The sequence below is a fragment of the Pteropus medius genome, unplaced genomic scaffold (assembly GCF_902729225.1).
Source record: "Pteropus medius unplaced genomic scaffold, Ma_sr-lr_union100, whole genome shotgun sequence".
Classification (NCBI taxonomy): Eukaryota; Metazoa; Chordata; class Mammalia; order Chiroptera; family Pteropodidae; genus Pteropus; species Pteropus medius.
This window is the reverse complement of record NW_024353909.1, coordinates 4,524,454-4,539,056: the sequence shown is the minus strand read 5'-3', so window position 1 is coordinate 4,539,056 and position 14,603 is coordinate 4,524,454. Positions and strand designations below refer to the sequence as shown.

General features: G+C 37.5%; 1 protein-coding gene across 3 annotated transcripts in view; it reads left to right on the top strand.

The window, feature by feature from the left end:
• The window catches only part of SF3B3 (splicing factor 3b subunit 3), a 40,847-nt gene that overhangs the window by 13,859 nt on the left and 12,385 nt on the right, over positions 1–14,603 (top strand). For all 3 annotated transcript variants that reach the window (XM_039851804.1, XM_039851805.1, XM_039851806.1), the window contains exons 10-16: positions 1,032–1,127; positions 4,884–4,956; positions 10,072–10,223; positions 10,487–10,642; positions 11,373–11,528; positions 12,102–12,245; positions 13,887–14,009. In XM_039851804.1, the coding sequence (XP_039707738.1) occupies positions 1,032–1,127; positions 4,884–4,956; positions 10,072–10,223; positions 10,487–10,642; positions 11,373–11,528; positions 12,102–12,245; positions 13,887–14,009 (900 nt within the window). The remainder of the gene's footprint in view (positions 1–1,031; positions 1,128–4,883; positions 4,957–10,071; positions 10,224–10,486; positions 10,643–11,372; positions 11,529–12,101; positions 12,246–13,886; positions 14,010–14,603) is intronic.

Sequence of the window (14,603 nt, the reverse complement as noted above, 5' to 3'; positions counted from 1 at the left end):
AATAAGTATTATTTCCTAGTTTGATTTTTCTTTCCTTTCATTGGAATTTGAGGGAATAATTGTTGAAGTAGTTTGTAGGTAAAGAATAAAAACAGGAAGTTAACATGTAGCAGGTCTATAAGCATTTTTTGTGCCTTGAATCTCTAATAGCTTGGTGAAGCATCTGGATTCCCTCTCTGAACAATTTTTTAAATGTGTGTAGTAATAAACTTGATAGCCAAGATAGCAAAACGTCATTTAAGTTGTGAAAAAGTAATATACGTGCTTTATTAAGGCTTTAAATAAGATGGTGCATTTAAAATAGGTGAGCTAATCTTTTTTAAAGAGATCAGTGTGAAGGCTGTATATACTCAAAACCCACGTGCTAATTCATATTAAAGTAGGATGCACTGCCTTACAGTCGAGAGTTTTCATTAGAATTGTCCAATTTGACAAAACTACAATACAAATGACTAACTTTTCATATTTTGATCAACAAATAATTGTACTGGAAACCAGCAACTAGATGTCTGGGATGCCAGTATGAGAACACTTGACTTCTCCATTTGGTGGCTAAACAACCAGATGCAGTTACCCATGAGTTGGTCAGCTACTTCATAGGAGCATCTGTAGATAGGGCAGCTGTGATTGTGTGCAGTCCTAACAAATACAAGTTTTAAAGTAATGAGGGAAATGATAATTGGCAATATCTATAAACATTTACATGAATAAATGTGATTATATTGGTGACAGTCACAGATACTGATAAGTTTTAGTTTTTATTTGGAAGGAAATGGTAATTTCAGTTGGAGGTTACATAATACTTTACTAAAAAAGTTCTTTGCTAACTTAGCTGATAACAAGCCTTTCGTGTGTTGGTAAAACCCATCTTCCAACTGATTTGCTTTTTGGAACATTGGGCCTTTTCTTTCATGCTGCCAGGGCCAATAGCCAATATATAAGCTTAGTAAACTGAAGAGTAGTTTGTCCCCTGAGAATAATCAGGGATCATTGTGAAAACTTAGCACAAATAGGCATTTTTTTCTCTACAGATAGCTGATCTGGCAAATGAAGACACTCCACAGCTGTATGTGGCCTGTGGTAGAGGACCCCGATCATCTCTGAGAGTCTTAAGGCATGGACTTGAGGTAAGATCATCTGCAGGGGTTGGAGGGAAACATCGATGAAGCAGCCTATGGCTTTACTCTGATGAGATCTAAGATAAACTTAATGTTTCTATGAAAGAAAAATGTTTTCTCTATTTCCATAAAGTTTGGAGTTTAAATATTCTATTCCTTAACATGTTAGCACAACAGGCACATTTCAAAAATTGGCAAATGGGGATAAAAGGGAAAAAACATCTTTCCTAGTACCAGGCTTACTCTAGCCATAACATGGAGGTTAGGAAATCTGCATGGAACATTTTACTCCATTTCCTTTTAGTCTTGGTCTTTATTCAGGGATTTCAGAAACTTAACATTTTTTACTATGTTAATACTATTTCTTTTTATATCTAAACTTATTGCTGTGTGCTCTTAAGTCATATCATTTTTAATGATTCTGCACTTCTCCATCCAGGCGGATGGATCAGAATTTATGTAATGAATCCTTTATTGTTGGATCTTTCAGGTAATACAGACATTCAAAATTATCTTCTCAAATCCCACATCTCATCTTGGTTCTAGTGTTGATTCCTTTTGGCAAATGCCCTGGAATTGATTTTGTTAGTAAAATCTATGACAATCTGCTTTCAGAGGTCGGAGTTTGCAGACTATATATAGACTTTTCAGAGGCAGTTGTCTGTTTCTGTAGATTTTTATTGGAACAGCCAAGATAACCTCAGTTTTGGCTGTAACCACTTAATAGCTGTTACTAAGCTTTTGTTTCCTCTTCTGTAAAATGGGCTTAATAATGGCATCTACCTTAAAGGATTGATGTGTGAATTATTTAATGCCTATGATCTGGCATATAATAATTGTTCAATAAATATTAGCTATTAATATTGCTATAAAGGAATTCGATAGATTTTTGACTGTCAGAATATTCACCAATCCACTAACTTCTCAATGACCCAAACCCAATTTAGACCAATAGTTCTTGCTTAGTTACTTGTGTTATTCATTGGATTCTATTGGATTCCATGTGATGGAAGCCAGCATACCTCCAAAATGCATATATGTATTAACAGAAAGTTTTGTGTAAAGTGTGAAATAAAGGACCCAATTAAGAATCATTTTGAGTCCCCTGCCCCTACCACTTTTTTCCTATTCTATATAAAAAAAGAAATCTTTGTTATATATAAAAATACTTTAAAATTGTTAAACATTGCTTTTGTTTCTATATGTGTATTTGAACCATGTTGTATGCTAAATTACAGTCTCAGTTGAACAGGGTCACTGTCAGGTATTACTTTTGGTATAGAGTATAGCATACCTGACATTTACATTTTGTTGATAATTTTTCCAGGATTCTCCTGTAGCATGATCAGGTATTTCTGCTATTCGTAAACTAAGAAAAGGATAATGCCTTTAATGAATATACATGAGTTCTTCCTACATAATGTAGTTACACGGTATAATATATTAAGCTAATATATTGTCTCTAGGTCATTTAAAAACATTTAATAAAATTTTTAGTTTGGAATGTTTTTGGATTTACAGTAAAATTGCAAAGGTAGTATAGAGAATTCATGTATAACCCATACTCAGTTTCTCTTTCTAGATCATTTTGAATTCACGTTAGATATTTCATTTACTCAGAGAACCTATAGGACATTCATAGGATTCTTTACTCTGACCTTAAAGAGCATGAAAATCTAGTAGGAAGGACAGGTCTTCAAATCACTTTTTAGAAAAGTGCCCTAAGAGATGGTGATTGTGGCTTTTGTGAGAATTTATAGGTGGAAGAGGTAACTGCCAGCCAAGAGGATAAGGGAAGCTCGCTCTTATGAAATGCCAGCTCAGATGGCCTGATTCATTTCTATGTGTCCTGTTTTTGTGGATGATGCAGGCATGTCATGACCAAAGGAAGCATATAGCTTTGGCTATAACAACTACCCTCCCAGATGTTTCATCATTTCTTGCTAAAAGTCTGTCATGGGTATTGTCAATATCTCCAGGCTTTTTGGTTCTTAATGTTCTTTGACTAGATGGTTACTTTTTTTTTTCTTTTTTTTTACTGAAGAAAACTTGTTTTCCTTTATTCATTTTCTCTGTTACCCAAGTGGCACAACTCTCGCCTCTTGTACACTGTTTTTAGTCCATTTTAAAAAAACACCATGTCTATAATTATTACATACAGTTGACTCTTCTGAATTTACCCATTGGGAGAAGCTACTCAGATTTATTTCCTAGTGTCTTGTCTAATTGGGTCTATAATTTTCTATGGCAAATGCACTTTTTAAAAATTTTGAGTATTTCAGGCAGTAGGCTAAATTTAAGACCATGGTGAACAGCCTTTTAGGCATAGTATCATAATTCAACTGTTTCTCAACTGAAAATATTAAAATTTATATATTTATGAAGAAAATAGAGTTTTACTTCTATAGTTGCTTCATTTGAAAGAACTATGAAGGGAATGAAGGAAGACTCTTCCAGGCATGACCTGTCTATTGAATAACCACACTGTATAGTTTCTACACTGCTCTTGTTCTCTTTTCACTCCCAAAGTCCATGTCACATGGGGGAGCTTCTGCTGTGGCCCACAGGAACAGCTGTTCTGACAGTCCCTCCCACCCCCTTCCATACCCTCTTACTCCTTCCTTAGGTCTCCCCTGGACATTTCCCCGGCTTTTCTTCCCTTGCCTTTATTGAAATATAATAGACAACTAGTTACTTTATTTACCTTGTACAATTCAACGAGGTTTTTTTTTTTTTTTTCGATTATAGTTGGCGTACAATAATATACCAGTTTCAGTTGTATAGCATAGTATTCAGAGATCCATGTAACTCGCAAAGTGATCACCCCACTAAATTTAGTACTCCTCTTCCCCCTCACGTATTTATTATAACATTATTAACCATCTTCCCCATGCTACACTCTATATCTCCATGTCTATTCTGCATCTATCCATTTGTACCTCTTAACCTCTTTGTCTCCCCCCCAACTACTCTCCCATCTAGTATCCCTTTAAATATTCTCTGTATCTATGAGTTTATTTCCGCTTTTGTTATTGTTGATTTTGTTCTTTAGATTCCACATGTATGTGAAATCATGGGATATTTGTCTCTCTCTGACCCATTTCATTCAGCGCAATACCTTCTAGGTCCATGAAGGCAGTATCTTTCCATCCCCTTCCTTTTAGTCTGTGTGTGTCTTTTAATCTAAAGTGAGTCTCTTGTTAGCAGCATATGTAGGGGTCTTTTTTTCTTATCCATTCAGCCACTCTATATTTTGGTTGGAGCACTTAATTCTTTTCTATTTAGGTACTTGTTGATAGGAATGCAGTTATTATCTTTGTTTATTCCTATTTTTGATACACGTTTTTTCTTAAAGAAGTCCTTCCAACATTTTCTGTAATACTGACTTGGTGATGATAAATTCCTTTAGCTTATTTTTGTCTGGGAAACTATCTGTCCTTCGACTCTAAATGATAGCTTTGCTAAATGAAATATTCTTGGTTGTAGATCTTGGGTTTTCATTATGTCACATATTTTGTGCCAAGTCCTTTTGTCCTGCATGGTTTCTTTTGGGAAATCAGCTGCCAGCCAGTCTTATAGGTGCTTCCTTGTAGGTAACTAACTACTTTTGCTGATTTTAAGATTCTCTTTGTATTTAATGGTTACATTTTTTAAAATCCAGCATACATTGTGAGCACTGCCTTTGGGACTTTATTATCTAGTGTAGTTGTAAGCAGGGAGCTGAGATCCATGCTCACTGGATATGTGGTTTATCTCTTCTGTCAGGTGTCAGAAATGGCTGTCTCTGAACTACCCGGTAACCCCAATGCTGTCTGGACAGTGCGCCGGCACATTGAAGGTAAGCGGCCCTTTCCAACCCTCAAAATGAGAGTCTGGGTGCCATTGACAGTATAAGGCTTAAGAGACTGAATTCATAATATTTCTATATCACATCTAGCACTGTATACTAGAAATTTTTTCTGGCCTAATGCCATGTTTTCGAGGCTTTCCCAATCAGGATGTTTTCACATACTATTTGTACACGTGGATGAGGGATGCATAGGGTGACTATTAATATTCGGTACATACACACTTGGATATCATGGAGCTGTTTTGTGCGATGGTCTTTGTATTTATCTTTAAGACACTGGTTCCATCTGTGTAAGAGATATGGTATGAAGGAAAGTTTTTGCTTAATTTTTCTTCAACCATGTTCTTACCTGTTGTGCTGATAACAATGAAATTGATGGTGTTATTCTAGATATTAAGAAATTTGGTAAAGCTTGTTAATTAGTCCTGCTCGATGAGTGTAGTTGTTTTTAAGAAAAGCAGGGATTGATTGAATGGAATTGGAATTTTTGAGCGAGTGGAAAAGAAGGGGTGGAGGAAAGAGAAGGGAGTCTGAGCTCCTCGATAAAAATGATCACTCCTTCCTAAAAGTTTGAATGCTATGTGAAAATGCATAGTAGCACAATGCCAGGAAAGTCTTGTGACAGTTGAATTTCATTCAGTCTCTTAGAAATAAAAATCAGTTTTTATTTTCCCTTTGACTTACTCTGGGGCCAGAGGTCATTTCTATTCCTAGACCTCATTTTCCTCTTGTTCCCTCAGGAATGTAGGACTGGTGAGTAAGATAATGCTGGCCAGCATACAAAGCTTTTCCAAGAAAACAGCTGGAATTCTTCCTGATATTTAGATGTTCTGATTGTGAGGAACAAATTTAAGGGAGCTGGGAAATGTGTAAGAGGGAGACCTCTGTTAGCAGAATATACATGTTGGTGGATTTTGTTTCCATGTAGGCATTGGAATCAAGTCTGAGTTGAGAAGAAAGGAAAGTGAACAGGAAATTAGTAGGCTTATTTTAGCTGAGAAATAATTATTAGATAAATGGTTTTGAAAGATTTCCCCATTGCATGTAATTTCATAAACTGGTCAGTGCTTGGTGTCTCATTGACATGGTTCTTGAAAACATTGCCTAGACTATTTAATTAGAAAGATCTTTTGAGGTAAAACTTGGTGTGCTCCCCTTCTTGTTTGTTTAACTTCTTAAGCTTTGTTTTAAAATAGATTTAGATGTACAGAAAAGTTACCCTCATTTTTATGAAGAAAATGGGAAATCACAGGTTGAGTCTCCCAAAATAGCTCACTAAGGTAATGGAGATTGAAAACCTTGTCTCCTGAATCTCTGTTCAGTGCTCATTTGACTAACCCTGCAGTGGGAGTCTGTGGTTCTTTCTGATTTGGTGTAGGATAAGTTCTGTACTTTCATCCTGCAGTCTTTCGAGTGTCCCCTGTGTACTCAGTAATTAAGATAGGTCCTTACTTTTAGAGCACTTGCCATCTGAAGAAGACAAGTATACCAAATTCTTTTGTGTTCTGATAATAATAAAAGGCACAAGCATGTAGCCAAAGATGGGGTTAGAGGAGAGGACATACTTTTGAGGATCAGGGAAGGCTTTTTGGGGACAGTGTTTGGTAAGTTAGTGATAAGCAGTTAGTGATGGAACTTGTAGCAGAAAAATGTTCTGCTCTTAATACCAAAATCTGAGAGAAGACTATATCTCCATAAATTTTACTCTTTAGAAACTTTGTTTTGGGCTATCACTTATGAAAACAGGTCAGGTTTTCTCTGTTCATTCTCATAGTAACTTAGATACCCCAAGTTACTATTGGGTGAACATCCCACATGTCCACACATGCTGCAGTCTTTCAGGCAATTACTAACCTTGGCTGGTACTTGGTGATGCACACTACCAATACCAAGCCTTTTTTTCTCTTCCACAGGTGGCTGGTGAAGGTGCTGATCACCACAGGTGTGTACCTACTGCTAGGGTCTACCATGAGGTCTTAGAGTTTACCCAGGTAGAGGGACCTACACAAAATGTTGAGGCTGCCCTGATGGCATCTCTCAGAGGGTAACTTTGCAATTGGATATCCACGTGCATTGTAATAGTGCACACATATCTGTTTGTATATTAAATGGTCAGTGGCAGGAATCAGCCTCTCTCATTTTCTCCCACAGAATGTGGAACATGCTACTGATTTGTCTTTAAGTTGAAAGAGCCTGTAGCTGGAAAACCTTAGCTTTATACTCTCCCTTGGAGTTTTGTATGTTCCAGGTGTTTTATATGATCAGGCCCTGGAGACTCCCTTCCCCCTTCTGCCCTCCTCCCCAGTATAATCTGAGTCAAGACAAGCACCGAGTAGTCTGAATATAAAATGATATTGGGACTTAATAGTGGATGGTCACTTGGCTTTATTCTTTGAAGTGGGCTGCTTGTTGAGCCTCAGATACTAAGGCTGGGAAAAGAAGAATAAAGCATTCTCTCTGGGGTGCTTCAGCAGTGCTCAGACAGAAGTCCTTATTAATTGATACAAAAGATGCATTTTCATACTCTAATAAATTCTTCACTGAGATATGAACTGATGTTTTTAAATATGAAACTTGCAACCCCTGGAAAAAAGCAACATGGGTATTTATGGTTCATAGCCATTTATCTTGACTGAAGCTTGCTTTTGTTCTGAACTCCAACTTTTAACCTGTAACCTTAAGAATAAGAATAACTAATCTGCTGCAGGTCTTCGCCATAAAATGGAAAGGGTAAACATTACAGTATCTTTCATATGGTAATGGATATTTTGAGGGAATCTGTAATGTTAAACAGCTTTCAAATATTAGTCATTGCTCTACCACATGTTGAATTGCCCTATTTAAATCCACTGAGCAACTCTTTATTTTTATATCTGAGTGATTTGACGCCTTGGGCCAAAGGGAAGATAAGGACCCAGGCAGCCCTCCTTCTCTCCACTCATTCTCTTGCATGTAAATGAAAAGTTGTGTGGTCTCTTTTCTGATAGTCAAGCCCCTTTACCTCCTGACTGAGGAAGAGACTGGAAATCCTGGCCAGTTGTTAGAGCCCTTGGTTGTTTGGCTTTAATTTGCTCTGATACAGCTTTGAAAGCATTAGGCTTCAGTAATGAGAATGTGAGAAAGGACACAATAGTCATATAATGTTAAAATTAAGTAATTCCTGTTGTTTTTACACACCAGAAATTTCCAGTGCAAAACCTGAGAGCGGGTGTAAAAGCTTCCACGTTTGGTGTTATGTGGAAACTGATTATGGTTTTGTTGGATGCTCTTAGGGTACCTATTTCAGCAGTATACTGATGATATAGTAAAGAGTTGTACACTTGAAATCTATATCATTTTATTAACAAGTGTCACCCCAGTAAATTTAATTTTAAAACAAAGATATCCATTTCAAGGACAACTGTGTTATTACTCATATTTTGTGAATATGAACAGTGTTGTCTTACAAATCCGTATCATAAGGTGTCCCTAAAGCATTTGGTACATGTTGACAATTATATATAACAAAATAATGTAAAACCAGCTATCTGCTTGTCCAGTGTTATTTCTTATGATTTGGAAATTGAATTCTTATTCTGGATTCCTGATGTAGCCATTAGATTACAATGATTGGAAAAGGTCTTTGATTCTTTCAGCCACCTTGTCAGTACATGCATGTATTAATTGAAGCAAAAGTTTTGCAAAACAATGCTTATCCTTACTGTGTGTGACGCAGTTTCATAAATCACATTGGTTTCTATATATATTTGTTTAAAAATGCTGATTGCAACTCACCAAATTTTTATGTCCTGCTAATGGGTCAGAACACTATTATAGACTATAGCAATAATACATCTTCACTGCCCCTCCCCCCCCTTTTAAAATAACGCTGATTCTGCTGAACTGATCCAGTAATCTTAATTCAACTGAACCACCTTTGGAACATTCAGAACCCAAACTGAATCCTTGATTGTGAGTGAGATGGATCAGCCTTACAGCGCTGAGCTCTGACAAAGGCTCAGGCAAACAGTTCTACAGTTGCTTCTGCTTAGAAGAGGTAGCTACTCCCAGTTTAGTACCTTGTCTACCTGTCATTCTGTCCTTTGTTTACCTGATTTCTGGGTGAGAGGGACAGAAAGAGGAATTGATAAAGAAAATTCAAATGTAAAGTAGGAAAATCAACATCTTAAAAAAGTAAATGTGCCTTTCTTCAGCAGTTACCAAACTTTATGCCTCACATTGTGCTGGATGTGGGACACACATACACAGAAGCTGTTTTATGTCGTAGGGTGGAATGTATGGGAAATGGATGGCCTTTAACTATGGTATCTGCATGAGAAACTTGAGGTTGCTTATATCCTCAGGTCCTCTGACCTTAAGAAACTCATTAGTGTTTGTTTATCCAACTACATTTCATTAACTGAAAAGTAAATCCTCCTAGGATTGCTTATGACCACTGAATAGTTGTATTTTTAAATAATGAAAAACTAGAGAAATCAAGGACTGGCGGTATAAACAATCCCCCCTCCCTATTTCCTGGTTATCTAGTGTTCTTATAGAATTCCTGTCGGGACATCCTAAGATTTTCAGTTTCCAGCTGTAGGATGACTTAGTCTCGTGGAGGCTTAAGTAATCTGTTTTATTCATTAGATCTTGTGTTCCTACATAAGCTCTATTCAGAAGAAGCTTGGGGACCTTTCCTGATTATGAGGAATATCTTTTAAGACTAGCTTGTGCCTGGGATCTGGCACAAATAAGTTTAGCTTCAACACATATAAATATCGTAGTATTTCAAGATTTCTTCATGCCTCTGATTCCCTTGCTTTGTCCTCTTGCATTTTTCCAGCAAATGTCTTGAGAAAATATTAGTTTTCAGAGGTATTAGAGGCGGGCATATCTACTCAATGTATTTAGGCATTTAAAGCAAAGTATATCTGTAGGCTTTATGACCTTCAGTTATCTTTTGGATCATCCTGTGCTGTTTGTCACATGACTGTGTGTGTGATGACTACCCATAGAAGTGCCTTGGAAGGTTTCTGAAGAGAAAACTTAGTATGTCTCATTCGGCTTTGTAACTAATGAGTTCTTAGCTAACCAACTCTTTTCTTTTCTTACCTTTTTCAGATGAATTTGATGCATACATCATCGTGTCTTTCGTGAATGCCACACTAGTGTTGTCTATCGGAGAGACTGTGGAAGAAGTGACTGACTCTGGGTTCCTGGGTACCACCCCAACCTTGTCCTGCTCCTTGTTAGGAGATGATGCCTTGGTACAGGTGAGGATTCTCAGTGCTACTTACCTGCTGGCCTTTCTTAGTCCTTTCTTTGCCTTTGAGGTGTAGACTGTTGTGTTCACCTTAATGAACTTTGAACTTCTTTGAAGTAGATGTTGCAAGACATGAACCTTCTTTAAGTTGACCTTGCCTGGGGTCTATTAACTCTTGTCATTTACTCAGCTAGTGTGACAGGCAGATCTGATAGCTATGAATATGAGTGATGAGTCACATTGCTAAAGTCAGGTTTCCTTGTGTTACTCTAGGTGTATCCTGATGGCATTCGGCACATACGAGCAGACAAGAGGGTCAATGAGTGGAAGACCCCTGGAAAGAAAACAATTGTGAAATGTGCAGTGAACCAGCGACAAGTAGTGATTGCCCTGACAGGAGGAGAGCTGGTCTATTTTGAAATGGATCCCGTATGTTATTTAGTATTTATTGAGACTTAGTAGAGTCCAGAGGTAAAGATGGGAGTTGTAGTCTAGGTATCTAAATTATATTCATAAGAAAGAAAATTGGGGGAGGAAAATCATTCACACGCCATTTTAGCCTTTTATAGGGAGAAGGGGTTCGGTAACATGTTTAATTTTAATTGGCATTATAAAATCCCATGTTAGCAATGAATTACTTGCTTTTCCACCAAATATTTGCCATAGGTTTAATTTCTGAGATCTGAATTCATTTCAGAGTTTTCTTTTGCTTTTCTGTATGGAGACATGTTGAGTATAATTAGTTATGCTTTCAAAGTCTTGTAGATGTGGCCAGCTTATATAGTCTTAACTATACCTATATTGAAATTTTTCTGTCTTTAACTTCCATATTTGAATTCTCTTTTGCCCAAAGTATTCTCATAAACAGATAAAGACTGTTACACATTTCCATTTCCTGAGAGCTCGGTTGGCTTAGAACATATGTGGCGCACTGTAGTTGTCAAAGGTCTCTTGATTCTCGTCAGTAATTTTGCTTGCCGTTAGCCTGTAGAGTTCTGTCTTGGGACCTCAAGTAGAGAAATTCTTGGTCATTGGTTATAGGAAGAAGAGTGAGAGGAAGCAAAAAAGAACTTAACAGTCCTCCTTCCTTCCCTGGGCCCAGAGTTTTGGGGATGAGTTCGAGTGGTTTGTGACCTCTCTTCTGTCTTCACTCCTGTAGTCAGGACAGCTGAACGAGTACACGGAGCGGAAGGAGATGTCAGCAGATGTGGTGTGCATGAGTCTGGCCAATGTGCCTCCTGGAGAGCAGCGGTCTCGCTTCCTGGCTGTGGGGCTGGTAGACAACACTGTCAGAATCATCTCCCTGGACCCCTCAGTGAGTGTTTTCCTCCACTTCAAGGATCTTCCAGTTGGAGCCTGAGCACCTGGCCCACTCCTTATGTCTGTCTCTTAGATCCCCTGGGCTAGACCCTGAAATCTACACTTGTCGCTCCTGGCTATTGTAGCAGCACAGTTTAGGAGTCTTCTGCAAGCACTTTAAAGTTGCCGATCTAAGGCTACTAAACCTTTCTTAGCTTAAGCCTTGACTCTTAAAAACAAAGAAAATCCCAAGACTGTTTTTAAAAGAAAGGACTTGGACTTGCTTAGGGCCTTAGATAACTTTTAAGAAGGAGGTGCCCTCTGCTTATGCACTTTTACCATGTTGTCCGCTTTGACAACATGGTAAAAGTGCATAAGCAGAGGGCACCTGCTAAGAGGAAAGTATGATCCTCTGTAGAGTTTATTTACAGATTCAGTTTAACCCACTACCCGTTTAGAACTTACTCCAGGTTTTTCTTGTGCATTATTACAAGGTGGTACTTCACCCTTAGAATTAGATTTCTCTGGGTAGGTTTTTTTCCAGAATTGGTCATTTTCCATGGTTTATTCTTTTCTCTTTCTTCCTTAGGACTGTTTGCAACCTCTGAGCATGCAGGCTCTCCCAGCCCAGCCGGAGTCCTTGTGTATTGTGGAAATGGGTGGGACTGAGAAGCAGGATGAGCTGGGTGAGAGGGGCTCTATTGGCTTCCTATACCTGAATATTGGGCTACAGGTAAGAAATCCAGAGGCATACATACAATGTTGGTATCAGGCCTTTAGGTTTCATGTACTCCTTTGTTTAATACGGACATTTTCTGTGCCTACGTTTTCAGTTACCATTAGTGAACAGTGCTGCTTCGTTTCACTTTTCTTGTCTTGATTTAGAACAAATAAGGCCTAGAAAAAAGTATTTTTATAAAGAGTCTTTGATAAAAATGTTTGCCATCACAGCTCTGGATCAGAACTCAAGTCACCTGTAGTTCTCATAATATACAGTTTTTGAAACTAATACCTCACAGTTCATAATGGGCTCCATTAGCAATACGGGACCCCTGGGTGTCCTCTGTCGTCAAAGTAGCTGATCTCTTCATAGCGTGAAAAGCAGCAACTGAAGGAGCAGGTAGTGTCAGGGTTTTTGACCACATACTTTTGATTTTCATTTTCCTCAGTGATTATTTACTCAAACATGTAAATAATCTGGCCCATGTACTTTTTGCTTTTTAATTTTACTTCCTAATTTAGAAATTCTCAAACATGCACAGAAGTTAGAGAAACTAATGTAATGAAGCTCCATGTACCAGAAGCTCCATGTAACAGTTTTCAACTTTCTTATTTTATCTATTCTTATTTTATCTTTTCTTATTTTATCTTTTTTCCCTCTTTTTCTTGGAGTCTTTTAAAGCAAATCCAAGATGATATATTGTTTTATTTATAAATAGTGGAGAATGTAGCTTTCACTGATGTGGGTTTTTTTAAGGCTGTAATGTTCTCATGCCCAATAAAATTTAACAATAATTTCTTAATACCTGCTGCCTTGTCCATGCTCCAATTTTCCTTTTTCTCCCTCAAAAATTTCTTTACAATTGGTTCTACTCGGGATCTACATAAAGCTGCGTGTAGTTTGCATATGCTTGATCTATGTATGTTTCTTTTGGTAACTGTCCTGTCCTTATTTTTACTTGTTAAGAAACCAGACCATTTGTCTTGTAGAATGTCTCATCTCTGGATTTAGCAGAGCCATTTCTTTTGTATATTTAATGTTCCTCTGTTTGTATTTCCTGTAAACTAGTTAGTAGATCTTAGACCAGACTGTCCATATAATGCAAGCCACGGGTGTAATTTAAATTTCCCCATAGCTACAAACAAGGGGACAGATGAAGTTAATTTTAATGTTTTATTTAATCCACTATATCTAAAATGTCATTTCAGTTTGTAATCAGTGTAAAAATTAATAAGATTTTGTGGGACTTTTTTTCCTTTTTTTTTTTCCCCTCTCATGGACTATCCAGAACATTCGTGCCCTGGACCTGAATTAGCCATTTCCTTAGGAGTCTTATTATTTTTAGAGGAAATGGTTTTTAGAGACCTGATTATTTTTAACAGTGCATATATCTTAAAATTTAAAATTATAAAGAATTTAGCATACATAATAAAAAATTTTAAGGATATAACAGTGAAAAATGTGTGCTTTTCACTTAGTAAATGCTTGATAACTATTTGAGTGATTTATTGAGAGAACAAATGAATGCCTGGCTGATTATCAGGATATTCTTTAAACCAACTCATTTCCTCCCATCTGCTCTGAAATTATATAAAGTGGCCAAGGGAACTTCCATTATGGGTAGACTTAACCCACTGTTCTCCTTTTTATTAGAATGGTGTGCTGCTTAGAACTGTCCTGGATCCTGTTACTGGGGATTTATCTGACACCCGCACTAGGTACTTGGGGTCTCGTCCTGTGAAACTCTTTCGTGTCCGGATGCAAGGCCAGGAGGCAGTAAGTAATAAAGGGGGGCAGGCAGCATGTTGCATGTTTGGATGTTAGTGGCATCAGCTGAGATAAATCCCTTTGGTACAAGTTTTACTTTCATTAATTCACTAGTATCTAGTTCGATTGACATTAGCTCTAGCTTGGTTATTTTATTTTGTTTTCTTTTTCATGGGAGGTCTTGAGTCCCTTGTTTCAGAGCTTTTTAACTGGGGTTTCATAATACTGTTCCACGATTTGGTTATTGATAAGTTGAAATATTGATCCCTTCAGCCCTCAGGCTGGGCAAATGGAACAGACTGAGAGTTAGCTGGATACCTCCCATCTAGGGGACCACTTACCCATGAGCAGCCTTGTATCGATATCATGGTTTATGAGGTAATGTGAAAGAAGTCCTTTATAGCTAAGAATATCTCTTTCTGGGTATTGTGCTAGTTCTTTACTTGTGAATGCATTTAATCCTTGTCACTATACAGCCTTGTGATAGTATTCCCATTTTACATACATGGAAATAAGCTCAGAGATCCAAGTGATTAGGTTGTATGGCTAGTAGCCCCCACCTTTAGCAAATAGTGACTCTGCCTTTTATCTAAGCCTTTTTTT